Source organism: Nanorana parkeri, unplaced genomic scaffold (genome assembly GCF_000935625.1).
Source record: "Nanorana parkeri isolate BGI_ZX_2015 unplaced genomic scaffold, ASM93562v1 scaffold2755, whole genome shotgun sequence".
Lineage (NCBI taxonomy): Eukaryota > Metazoa > Chordata > Amphibia > Anura > Dicroglossidae > Nanorana > Nanorana parkeri.
The window spans coordinates 80,334-93,679 of NW_017309023.1; the positions used below are offsets into that span (position 1 = coordinate 80,334).

Sequence of the window (13,346 nt, forward strand, 5' to 3'; positions counted from 1 at the left end):
GGATGCTGTGAGGTGGGCACTGTGGTGGTGGTGGGCCGAAGGAGCTGTGGCAGAGTATGAGGGTGAGGTGGTACGTTGGGGAGGGAGAAGATTGAGGGGTCAGTTGGATGGCAGGTGTAATAAAGTCAGTGGAAGCTGCTTTGACAGAGTTGGGCACTGTGGTGTTGGGGGGGGGGGTTAGAAGCATTGTAATCAGAGAGGGAGGTGGATGGTTGAGTATGCTGTGAGGTAGGGAGTAAGTGCTGTGATGTGGAAGTGATTTGGGATGGAAGGCACAGTGGTGAAGGAGGTAAGGTAGCTGGCAGGCACAGGAGGTTGAAAAGTGCTGTAACCAGGGGGTTGAGGTCTGCTCTGTGGTGGGAGGGTGGTAAAGTGAGGAGGTTTGGAGGCAATGTGGGAGGGGTTTGGTGGTTGGAAGGTGCTTTGATGGGTGAAGTGGGTTTAAGCCACTGTAAAGGAAATTTCTACCGACTCCAGTCAGCAAGGCCGGGGGGCACATTTGCAGGACATCTGGATTTGGGACAGATGGAAATTTAATGCTTGCAACATAGTGGGCTGAGGGCAGAGTATCTAGCTCTTTGCTCGTTGGTCTCCTAACATTCATGAGAAGATCATTCTGCTTCAGATAGACAAACTCATATGTGCAGTATCGGGGAGGCACAAGGAGTCATACTTAAATGAGAGAAGTACAACCCATTATGGAATGGGCCCAACAGAATGTAACCAGGCAGAAAGTGGTTTACACGTCAGCAACCTAGACCCACTTGGCGGACAACCTCAGCAGATCATTTATCGACAACGAGCGGTCCTTGAATCAGAAAGTCTATGAAGAAATCACTAGACTCTGGAAGTGGACTTGGTGGCATCTCTTCAGAACGTCAAGTACCCTGACTACATAGCCAAACATTTCAGCGGAGGAGGTGGAATTTCTTTACCACCCATGGTGCTTCAGCCTGGCCCGATAGGAGTCCATTGATCTTCACATGTTAAATGTGTCACATGTCCTTATTAGACCAGTTTGCCAAACATGCCTCCAACATTCTATATCAGTTAGATGATAGTGATTCCGATCCTGTTTTCCTCAGAGGACGGTCTCTATCCTTTGGACACAAGCTAGGTTCTGAAGACGCATCTCAAAGTCAAATGACCCTTTAGGGCATACCACACGGCATAAGTCAGGGGCAGCCGGCATCGATCGGGGCAATTTCCTCCTGGATAGTTAGAACAATTCAGAAAGCATTTACATCTCAAGAGCTATCTGTTCGGAGGATGGAAGGACTGTGGTGACCTCATGAGTAGTTGCGCAATACCTTTGGTTAGAGATTATATGCAAATTGGCAACTTGGACAACAGCAATCAATTTTATTTCTCTTTATAAAATTGACCCGGCCTGTCGGACCACAGCAGCGTTTAGCAGGACAGTCCTACAGACTAGGACAGCCCTACAGATCCATCTGCGTATAGAATGAAAGATGATGACTCCACTTACAATGCATTCTGCTTTTTGATGTATGAATGAGCTGGCCCCTCCAGTGCTGTCCTGGATATTCGCAGTTAGGTCGGCTCCTTTCCCTAGCAGGATTCAATGGAGCCATGCTTTCGTGGATTGTGCTACAACTACAACGGGGACGAGCCATATAATGCATACACATCCAGTTCTATGGGGTTGAGGGGCGCAGAGCCACAACCCATCTTATCCTGCCTTGAGGATGCACCAGGAAAGGAAATTACGGGAAGGTAAGTGTACAATTTTTTTTTTGTCTGTGCCTCTCAATTTTCTTGTGACCGTTGTCTTCAGGATAGAAACTGATGGGAGATTCCAAAAGATTAGAGGAAAACTTCCATTGAGGATATTTGTTCCAGTGAGGGAGGGGATATCCCTTGACTTCCTGTTATATCTCCAGGGCAGGAAGTGAAAGAGGTTTTACTCTTCTCCCGCTGTCCAAAACTGCCGGAAATGTCTGTAGCTATGACATGTAACAGATACAATTCAGTGACGAGAAATAAGCACACAGGTTTTCTGGGGTACAGAGCTTTATTTGGCGTTGTGTACAACTTTCTAGTCTTTCAATAGAGAAGGCAAACCTTTCATTGTGTTGACATAATGAGATAAAGTAGATGCAAACCTGAAGTGATTGACATTTCATTTGCTACAGCCCGTGGTATCATAATCAAGCAGGCCCCACCCACTACCGGATGCCGGTAGAAAACTATCAGAGGGGGTGGAGACAGGACCAATAGCCCTGCACAAGGAGACAGAGCAGCAGTGAGCAGTCTTTATTACAGGAGTGGGCAGAGACAAGAGCAGTCACCCTGCACAAGAAGGGAGAGCAGCAGTGAGCAGTCTTTTTTTACCGGAGGGGGAGGAGACAAGACCAGTCAACCAGCACAAGGAGAGAGAGCAGCAGTGAGTGGTCTTTATTACAGGATGGAGCGGAGACAAGTCCAGTCACCCTGCACAAGTGGTCAGAGCAGCAGTGAGCGGTCTTTATTACAGGAGGGGGGCGGAGAAAAGACCAGTCACCCTGCACAAGGAGAGAGAGCAGAAGTAACCAGTCTTTATTACAGGAGGGGGCGGAGACAAGACCAGTAATCCTGCACGAGCAGCAGTGACTGTTCTTTATTACAGGAGGGGGCCGAGACAAGACCAGTAACCCTGCACAAGCAGAGAGAGCAGCAGTGAGCAGTCTTTTTTTACCGGAGAGGACGGAGACAAGACCAGTCACCCTGCACAAGAAGGGAGAGCAGCAGTGACCGGTCTTTATTACAGGAGGGGGTGGAGACAAGACCAGTCACCCTGCACAAGGAGAGAGAGCAGCAGTGACCGGTCTTTATTACAGGAGGGGGCGGAGAAAAGATCAGTCACCCTGCACAAGGAAAGGGAGCTGAAGTGACCGGTCCTTATTACAGGAAGCTCCAAGTATCACACCGGATTACTGCACAGATCTGGAGAAAATACACAAAGCTCACCAAGCTTCAAGGAAGAATACAAATGCCACTTGAAAGCAAAGTTTTCACCCTTGCAACAGTTCTTTGAAGTTGTTCCATGTTTGATGACATCAATGGTGAAGGCTGTTTTTTGTTCCAGCATGACTGTCCCCTGTGCGCAAAGCCTGTCCCCTGTGCGCAAAGCCAGCTCCATAAAGACATGGGTTTGACCAGTTTGGTGTGGAGGAACTGAGGTGGCCTTCACACAGCCCTGGCCTCAACCCTACTGAACACCTTCAGGATGAATTGGAACACTGGTTGCAAGCTTGGTCTTCTCGGTCTTGATCCTTTGCCTGAATGGTCACAATTCCCACAGGGACACACTCAAACATTTTATGGGGAGTGTTCCTTAAAGAATGCCCATGGTTGTGGAATGGGATGACCAGCAAGCTGATTGGTTAGATGCCCACAAACCTTTGGCCACATAGTGTGCCTCCAAAACATTGTCCAGAGCCCTACGAAGTTGGCATCCAGCCATTGTGTATTGTCTTATGATACATGAGACAGCCCCTCCATGGAAATGACTTGCCACAGTCAGAACATGTGAAGGCCGTCTCATTGGTCTGGTTGGACTGGTGTCTGACGAAGCTTCCTTTGTTCGGAAAATACCTCCCACACTCAGAACACGAATAGGGCGCCTCGGCTATGTGAAATCTTTGGTGACTGAAAAGTTCGACTTTGCGGTTGAAGCACTGGCCACAGTCAGGGCATGGGTAGGGCTTGAAGTTCACACCTGGATGAGTTTTCCAGTGCAACATTAGAGCTGCCTTCAGCCTAAAACGCTTCCCGCACTCGGAGCAAAGGAATGGACGTTCCCCCGTGTGAATTCTCTCATGCTCGATAAGGCTTCTCCTCACGGTAAACTTTTTCCCGCACTTTGAACAGGTGCACGGTTTCTCTCTGTGGTACTTTTGATGGGCGGTAAACCTCGATTTCTCGGCAAAGCTTTTCCCGCATTCAGCACACGAAAAAGGCTTCTCTCCGGAGTGGATCAGTTGGTGTTTGAGCAGGTAGGACTCCTGGGAAAAGCTCTTCCAACATTCGGAACATGTGAAGACCTTCTTACCAGCGTGCACCCTCTGATGACTAATGAGGTAGGACTCCTTCGTGAAGGTCCCACCACACTCCGCACACGTGTACACTTGCTCCGTGTGAACCTTTTTGTGAAACTCTAGGGCGGATTGGTCTCGGAAACATTTCCCACACTCGGAGCATGAGTTTTGCTTCTCAGTTTTGTGGTTGATTTCATGCACCATGAGCTTTGCTCTCTCGTTGAAGACTTTGCCACATTCACAGCAAGGATACGTCTTCTCCACGATGTGAGTCCTCTGGTGGGTGAGAAGTTCTGCTCTCTTACTAAAGCTCTCACTACACTCAGAACATGGAAAGGTTTCATCTTCTTTGCCAGTCGCATGATGAGGAACAGGGCAGGAACCACCTTCAGAGCAACTCCCGTGTCCAGAGGGAACCTTTGGAGTAGCTAAGCCTTCTATAGAGGAATCAGACGTGACTTCAACATCTTCAGTTTTCCCACATGGAGAGATGACGGAACATCTATTGCTGTTGCACCTTCTGTATTGTCCATCTGAAGAGAAAGAGAAACAGAGGGTCATGGGGGTGAGTAAACAACACTCCAGGCGTGCCTAGTGAAGACTATAGCCTAATAAAGAGCATTAAAGGATTGGCGTTCACCTTTCTCTCCAGAACCAGTCAAAAATGGTTCGCTCTGGTCTTCTGTGTACAGAACTTCTCGGACCACCAAATCATCCTACACTATATGGACAAAACTTGTAGACGCATGACCATACCCAAGAACTTGTTGGACAACCCATTCCAAAACCATGGGCAGTAATATGGAATTGCCTCCCAACTCCTTGCAGCTATGAAAACCTTGCAGCCTCCTCCAAAGGCTTTCTACATGATGATAAAGTGTGTGTGTGTTGGACAAAAGAACACTTGTGAGGTCAGGTACTGATGTTGGATGAGAAGACCTTCTTCAATTCATCCCAAAGATGTTCAAGTCGGTGTGAGGTCAGGGCTCTGTACAGGACGCTTGGGTTCCTCTACACCAGCCTGGTCACACCATGTCTTTGTACACGGACAGTCATGGTGGAACAGAAAAGGGCCTTCACCAAACTGTTACCACAAGGTTGGAAGAGCACCATTGTCTACAATGTCTTTGTATGATAGAGTATTATCAGAACCTTCACTGGAGACACCTGAACTCATTTGGAGGGTTGCCCATATAGCGTATAGTTTTCTTTCAGGAGCACTTTAATGGAATGAACGTGCTGCAAACAGGGAATGCATTGTGGTTGGAATTATAAGAATGTGCAGAGAATCTTTACTGTATGTTCCTCACCTGTGCTGATCTCCATAGGAGCTCCCTCCTCTTTAATCCTCACATGTCCTTCTTCCTCCTCCTCTTTGACGTCTCTCTGAGAGTCTCCGGTGTCTCCTGGGTCTGTGGAGAAAGATGAGAGTGAAGCCCCCTGTACTGAGATGTATGAGAGACCCCAGAGAGTGTGTGTGGGGGGAGACTGGTCACGTCTCTTGGCTGGTAACACACAATGACATGATGTGAGGAGGAGAGCCGGAGTCTAATAGAGGCTGATGGCTCCTGACTCCCCCCACTAGACACATTCCGTCCCCCCATTACTGTCTACTGACAGAGGAGGGGGGAGAAGAAGAGATTGTTGTAGTGACTGAACAAGGAGAATCTGGGACTCTTTTCTGGATTTAGTGTTTATTCCTCACCTGTGCTGACCTCTGGAGAACGTTCCTCCTCCTTAGCCAGCTCATCATCCATCACATACGGCTCTTCTGCTTCCTCTTTAACTTCCAATTTAACAGTAATCAGATTTCCACCCTTAGGAACACAAAGTAATGAATATATTACATTTATTTACAAAAACTGTATGAAAAGGGCAAGGATTGGTTTCTCATTTCTGGATACCTGATAGTGCTGAGGGATCTCATGAGATTCCTCTATGGAATCCCGGGAATACAGAGGACGGGCCTGAGGGATCTCATGATGTTCCTGTGTGGAGTTCTGGGAATACAGTGGACGGGCCTGAGGGATCTCCTGATGTTCCTGTGTGGAATCCCGGGAATACAGAGGACGGGTCTGAGGGATCTCCTGATGTTCCTGTGTGGAATCCCGGGAATACAGAGGACGGGCCTGAGGGATCTCCTGATGTTCCTGTGTGGAATCCCGGGAATACAGAGGACGGGCCTGAGGGATCTCCTGATGTTCCTGTGTGGAATCCCGGGAATACAGAGGACGGGGACATCTCTCTGGGGTATTTCTGTTCCTGGATCCATCTGTAGGAAACACACACACTGACTGAATACATTGTTTCTATGTCTTTATATCAGAGGATGTGTGTATCTAGGGGGATCCTCAATACTCAAGAAATGAAAGTCTCCTCTTACCCGGTGATGTGAGGGGCGGCCGGTTCTCCATCATGACGTCCTTGTAGAGATCCCGGTGTCCTTCTAGATACTCCCACTCCTCCATGGAGAAATAGACAGAGACATCCTGACACCTTATAGGAACCTGACACACACAATGATAGTCACCATCCAGACACATCCCTTGTCTGTTCCTGGATCATGTCCCAGAATTCCCGGCACCGCTCACCTCTACCGTCAGCAGCTCTATGATCTTCTGGGTGACTTCTAGGATCTTCTTGTCCTGGTTGCTCTGGTGTATCAGGAAGGGGGACAGGGGATCATTGGACTCTTTCTTTATAGGTCCGTAATCCTACACAATGAAATACATATAGAACAGAAACTTGGCTACTTGTCCCATAATGCTTTTCATCTATCTGTGTTTTATGAATAGAGATAAGAGTGATGTCATGTGACCTCCCAGATTCCTCCTCACCTCTCCGGTCAGGTCTGTGTTTTATGAATAGAGATAAGAGTGATGTCATGTGACCTCCCAGAATCCTTCTCACCTCTCCGGTCAGCAGGTAGACGATCTCCAGGGTGAGGTTTAATATTCTCTCAGTTGTGTGACTCCGGTTGGCCTCCATCTGTACTGATGAGACCAGGAATGGAGTCTGCTTCTCTGCGGAGGAACCCACTGTGATGAAACCTCTGTCACAAATACAAATAAATCAATGTAGTACAATGGGTTAGAATACAGAATAACAAATCTGAGGACCTACATGAATAGACGGTGTCCTTGTTGGTGGCAGCATGCCCCTTCCCTGGTACAAGAAAAAATAGAATGGCGGTGCACTTGGCATGGGACATTCCAGGAGGTGGGGTGGACCCGTTCTGCTGATGGTGAGACACACAGCAAGTATGTCATAGGAGTCTCCCATATGATTCCCCTTCCCCTAGAGATGTCACCCCAGTTCTATAAGACCAAATACATACGAATGACACGGCTCACACACAGATATTGAGATTCACTCACCTGTGTAGTTCTCCATGTCAGTCACATGTGTTCAGTCTTAAAGTGATAATCCACCATCCTAAACACAACCAAGCCTGTACCTTACCTCCACACTGTGCAGCTTCCTATTACAATAACCCAGATCCTGGGGGAGGACACACACAAAGTTCATATGAGCTGGATGTTATTCTACCTGATATCTTAGGCTACAACAAAATGGCCGCTGCCCACCCGACACACACTTTTGTTCTTTTTATAGGACAGAGAGAAATTATTGCATTGTTTTGACATAGTATTCTACATGTAATTGTTAGATAATCCACATATATAGGGTTATAAAAAAACAAACCTGTGAGCTAGAGAAAAAAATGACTGACAAAGGCTACGACAAAATGGCCGCATCATTTCCTGCCCCTAGGATACCTCTTCCTCAACAAAGAGCGTTCGCCCTCTAGTGGTGGCTCTGTGAATGTGGAGGTTATCCAATCAGTGACAGAGGGCTTGGGGGGAGGAGCGTAATTCCGCTGTTCTGTCATTCATGTTGGGCGTCACTATGGTAACCAGGAAGTAGCCGGGACGCGGCCATAGAACGTACACACTACGCAGCGGAAGTGAGGGAGCCAGAGGGCGGAAGTGGGAGAAGTGTTGTTGGTATGGGCAATATTATTATTGGGGTGCTGAAATTATAGGTGGGCGCTGTTCAGGGCAGAAAAGAAGGGTGAAGGGCACTGGGGGGTCATCGAGTGAGTGTGCGGTGAAAGGATGGGGAGGGGGGCCTGAGTCTTCAGTCGGGGTGATGGCACAGGCATGTTGGGGGGCCCATGTGTTGTGCAGACTGGGAGTGATAGCAGGGAGAATGTACATAGGGTGCAGGCATGGTGGGGGAAGGGGAATGCACAGGTGAGGTGTTGACAATGTGAGTTGGGGAGGATCACATTGGTGTTGGGCCTGCAGGGGGTGCAAAAAGGGGGATGGCAGGGATCCCAACCTGAGAAAAGTAATTTCAGGGAGTTGCCCTCTGTCGTGTGGGTCGCTATGGCATGTAAGGGTGCTGGCTGTCACTGACATAGCTCAGCAGCGGCTGTGAAGATCACTGACACCTCACAGCCGCCACGGAGCTGTGACAGCCAGCAGCAGAAGAGGCCGGCGTTCGCGGTTAAGGAGGAGGAGGCGGGGCCCGCCTAAGAGCAACCCCGCCTCCTCTTACATCACTGGCCAGCGACCGTCGATAGAAGAGGAGGCGGGGCCCGGCGACCACGGAGTCGGACAGCGCTGACAGGTAAGAGGTGTGCAGCCCATCTGAGACCACTATAGAGAGTCTATGGCGGGCTCTGCAGGGTCACTCTCAGGTGGGCTCTGCAAGGGGCATAACTAGCAATCACGGGGGGCCCCATACAACATTTTGCTATGGGGCCCTGTGATTTTTAGTTACGATCCCGGGAATACAGAGGACGGGGACATCTCTCTGGGGTATTTCTGTTCCTGGATCCATCTGTAGGAAACACAAACACTGACTGAATACATTGTTTCTATGTCTTTATATCAGAGGATGTGTGTATCTAGGGGGATCCTCAATACTCAAGAAATGAAAGTCTCCTCTTACCCGGTGATGTGAGGGGCGGCCGGTTCTCCATCATGACGTCCTTGTAGAGATCCCGGTGTCCTTCTAGATACTCCCACTCCTCCATGGAGAAATAGACAGAGACATCCTGACACCTTATAGGAACCTGACACACACAATGATAGTCACCATCCAGACACATCCCTTGTCTGTTCCTGGATCATGTCCCAGAATTCCCGGCACCGCTCACCTCTACCGTCAGCAGCTCTATGATCTTCTGGGTGACTTCTAGGATCTTCTTGTCCTGGTTGCTCTGGTGTATCAGGAAGGGGGACAGGGGATCATTGGACTCTTTCTTTATAGGTCCGTAATCCTACACAATGAAATACATATAGAACAGAAACTTGGCTACTTGTCCCATAATGCTTTTCATCTATCTGTGTTTTATGAATAGAGATAAGAGTGATGTCATGTGACCTCCCAGATTCCTCCTCACCTCTCCGGTCAGGTCTGTGTTTTATGAATAGAGATAAGAGTGATGTCATGTGACCTCCCAGAATCCTTCTCACCTCTCCGGTCAGCAGGTAGACGATCTCCAGGGTGAGGTTTAATATTCTCTCAGTTGTGTGACTCCGGTTGGCCTCCATCTGTACTGATGAGACCAGGAATGGAGTCTGCTTCTCTGCGGAGGAACCCACTGTGATGAAACCTCTGTCACAAATACAAATAAATCAATGTAGTACAATGGGTTAGAATACAGAATAACAAATCTGAGGACCTACATGAATAGACGGTGTCCTTGTTGGTGGCAGCATGCCCCTTCCCTGGTACAAGAAAAAATAGAATGGCGGTGCACTTGGCATGGGACATTCCAGGAGGTGGGGTGGACCCGTTCTGCTGATGGTGAGACACACAGCAAGTATGTCATAGGAGTCTCCCATATGATTCCCCTTCCCCTAGAGATGTCACCCCAGTTCTATAAGACCAAATACATACGAATGACACGGCTCACACACAGATATTGAGATTCACTCACCTGTGTAGTTCTCCATGTCAGTCACATGTGTTCAGTCTTAAAGTGATAATCCACCATCCTAAACACAACCAAGCCTGTACCTTACCTCCACACTGTGCAGCTTCCTATTACAATAACCCAGATCCTGGGGGAGGACACACACAAAGTTCATATGAGCTGGATGTTATTCTACCTGATATCTTAGGCTACAACAAAATGGCCGCTGCCCACCCGACACACACTTTTGTTCTTTTTATAGGACAGAGAGAAATTATTGCATTGTTTTGACATAGTATTCTACATGTAATTGTTAGATAATCCACATATATAGGGTTATAAAAAAACAAACCTGTGAGCTAGAGAAAAAAATGACTGACAAAGGCTACGACAAAATGGCCGCATCATTTCCTGCCCCTAGGATACCTCTTCCTCAACAAAGAGCGTTCGCCCTCTAGTGGTGGCTCTGTGAATGTGGAGGTTATCCAATCAGTGACAGAGGGCTTGGGGGGAGGAGCGTAATTCCGCTGTTCTGTCATTCATGTTGGGCGTCACTATGGTAACCAGGAAGTAGCCGGGACGCGGCCATAGAACGTACACACTACGCAGCGGAAGTGAGGGAGCCAGAGGGCGGAAGTGGGAGAAGTGTTGTTGGTATGGGCAATATTATTATTGGGGTGCTGAAATTATAGGTGGGCGCTGTTCAGGGCAGAAAAGAAGGGTGAAGGGCACTGGGGGGTCATCGAGTGAGTGTGCGGTGAAAGGATGGGGAGGGGGGCCTGAGTCTTCAGTCGGGGTGATGGCACAGGCATGTTGGGGGGCCCATGTGTTGTGCAGACTGGGAGTGATAGCAGGGAGAATGTACATAGGGTGCAGGCATGGTGGGGGAAGGGGAATGCACAGGTGAGGTGTTGACAATGTGAGTTGGGGAGGATCACATTGGTGTTGGGCCTGCAGGGGGTGCAAAAAGGGGGATGGCAGGGATCCCAACCTGAGAAAAGTAATTTCAGGGAGTTGCCCTCTGTCGTGTGGGTCGCTATGGCATGTAAGGGTGCTGGCTGTCACTGACATAGCTCAGCAGCGGCTGTGAAGATCACTGACACCTCACAGCCGCCACGGAGCTGTGACAGCCAGCAGCAGAAGAGGCCGGCGTTCGCGGTTAAGGAGGAGGAGGCGGGGCCCGCCTAAGAGCAACCCCGCCTCCTCTTACATCACTGGCCAGCGACCGTCGATAGAAGAGGAGGCGGGGCCCGGCGACCACGGAGTCGGACAGCGCTGACAGGTAAGAGGTGTGCAGCCCATCTGAGACCACTATAGAGAGTCTATGGCGGGCTCTGCAGGGTCACTCTCAGGTGGGCTCTGCAAGGGGCATAACTAGCAATCACGGGGGGCCCCATACAACATTTTGCTATGGGGCCCTGTGATTTTTAGTTACGCCCCTGCTATGTACATATGGGTGACGGAAATAAAGCAGTGCACCTCATGCAAAGAAGTAAAAGCAAGACACGGAGACATGGGAAGAACTGGGAAAAAAAAGTCTTTATAACATTAGAAAATTTTTTTTTTTTTTAAAGCTGTTCCATAATTTCAAGGGTTTTGGTTAAATCCTCCTCCACTGCCGCCAACTCTTCTCTGATCGTCCGGATCCTGTGCCTGTAGCTGTGCAATGCAGCGCCGCAGAGTCGAGCTGTCCAACGGCAGTGCCGACTTTTGAGCTACATGTACCAAAAAAAAAAAAAATGGCAGTTTTTGTTTTAAATTATAAATATGTTTTTGAAAATCAAACAGTGCATACCAGAGGTTGTGGCGTCCTTCACATGTGCCTGAAAGGGAGGCTACAGCTCCCGGTATACTGAGACGCCGCAGCCGGGACGGATCCCGACAATTATGGCTGGATCCGCCCAGCTGCGTGAGTGACAGCTGGCTCTGCCTATCTAGAGGCAGAGCCAGCTGTACCCGCCCCCCCTCCGTTCCGCCAGTCAGCGCTGGAGGATCGGAGGGGGGAATCCAGTCCCTCCCCTGTCACAGCTCTCTGCAGGGACAGGATCGAGAAGTGAGCGAGCGACGGTATGTGTTCGCTCACTTCCCGATCTACTGAGCCGACCTGTGACAGTCTCATTGGCTCAGATTAAAATCACTCACCTCATAGTTCTCCTTTAATCTCTCTTACAGATCATTTTTGTTCCACCTTACTATTATTTATTTGTATTAATATAGTATGGCTATTTACCCTTCAGTCCCATCTACCTGATCCTCCTGAGGGATCTCATGATGTTTCTGTAAGGCAGTGGTTCTCAACCTTTGGGTTGCGACCTAAAAGTGGAGGGGGTCGCCACTTGTCTTGTGCTGTAAGAGGCTCCTCAGCCTCCTTCTAGCTCAGCAGTGCCAGTTCTCCTAGATGGCGGTGCAGCAGCGGTGGCCGGAGGAGGATCAGAGAGAGGGAGAGGGCAGGAGTGAGGGGAGGTGAGTGCTTGATCACCAAAGAGCCACACTGGGCATCACAAAGCCCACACTGGGTGCCACCAGAGAGTGGCACTAGTCACCTGAGAGCCCACACAGATACTAGTATTGGTGCATCCCTAAATGTTATTGTTGGGGGGTCAACACAACTTGGCAAATGTTACCAAGGGGTCCTGACCCTAGAACGGTTGAGAACCACTGCTGTAAAGAATCCCGGGAACACTGAGGATAGACCTGAGGGATCTCAAGGTAGTTCTCCACTGTATTACATAATACCTTTATTTTATGTACCTGACCATCCTGAGGGATCTCCTGATGTTCCTTTGTGGAATCCCGGGAAAACAGAGAATGGGCGTGAGGGATCTCCTGATGTTCCTGGGTGGAATCCCGGGAATACAGAGGAGGGGCCTGAGGGATCTCCTGATGGTCCTGTGTGGAGTCCGGGGAATATAGAGGACGGGCCTGAGGGATCTCCTGATGGTCCTGTGTGGAGTCCGGGGAATATAGAGGACGGGCCTGAGGGATCTCCTGATGGTCCTGTGTGGAGTCCGGGGAATATAGAGGACGGGCCTGAGGGATCTCCTGATGGTCCTGTGTGGAGTCCGGGGAATATAGAGGACGGGCCTGAGGGATCTCCTGATGGTCCTGTGTGGAGTCCCGGGAATACAGAAGACGGGTCTGAGGGATCTCATGATGTTCCTGTGTGAAATCCTGGGAATACAGAGAATGGTCCTGAGGGATCTCCTGATGTTCCTGTGTGGAGTCCCGGGAATACAGAGGATGGGCCTGAGGGATCTCATGATGTTCCTGTGTGGAGTCCGGGGAATATAGAGGACGGGCCTGAGGGATCTCCTGATGTTCCTGTTTGGAAACCCGGGAATACAGAGGACGGGGACATCTCTCTGGGGTATTTCTGT

At 49.4% G+C, this 13,346-nt stretch overlaps 1 protein-coding gene and 1 long non-coding RNA gene across 2 annotated transcripts; one reads left to right on the plus strand and one right to left on the minus strand.

Annotated features, from left to right (window-relative positions):
* Positions 1-3,399: 3,399 nt before the first annotated feature.
* Positions 3,400-5,797, minus strand: LOC108802264 (gastrula zinc finger protein XlCGF52.1-like). The gene is made up of 3 exons (XM_018574134.1): positions 5,746-5,797; positions 5,351-5,452; positions 3,400-4,573 (listed from the first exon to the last, which is right to left on the minus strand). Exons 1-3 carry the CDS (start codon positions 5,795-5,797, stop codon positions 3,444-3,446), a joined length of 1,284 nt encoding a protein of 427 aa, XP_018429636.1. The 3' UTR covers positions 3,400-3,443.
* A 156-nt stretch (positions 5,798-5,953) lies between these two features.
* LOC108802266 lies at positions 5,954-12,746 on the plus strand. The gene is made up of 3 exons (XR_001942210.1): positions 5,954-6,030; positions 7,961-7,963; positions 12,735-12,746. It is a non-coding gene; the product is annotated as an uncharacterized LOC108802266 (long non-coding RNA).
* Positions 12,747-13,346: the final 600 nt, after the last annotated feature.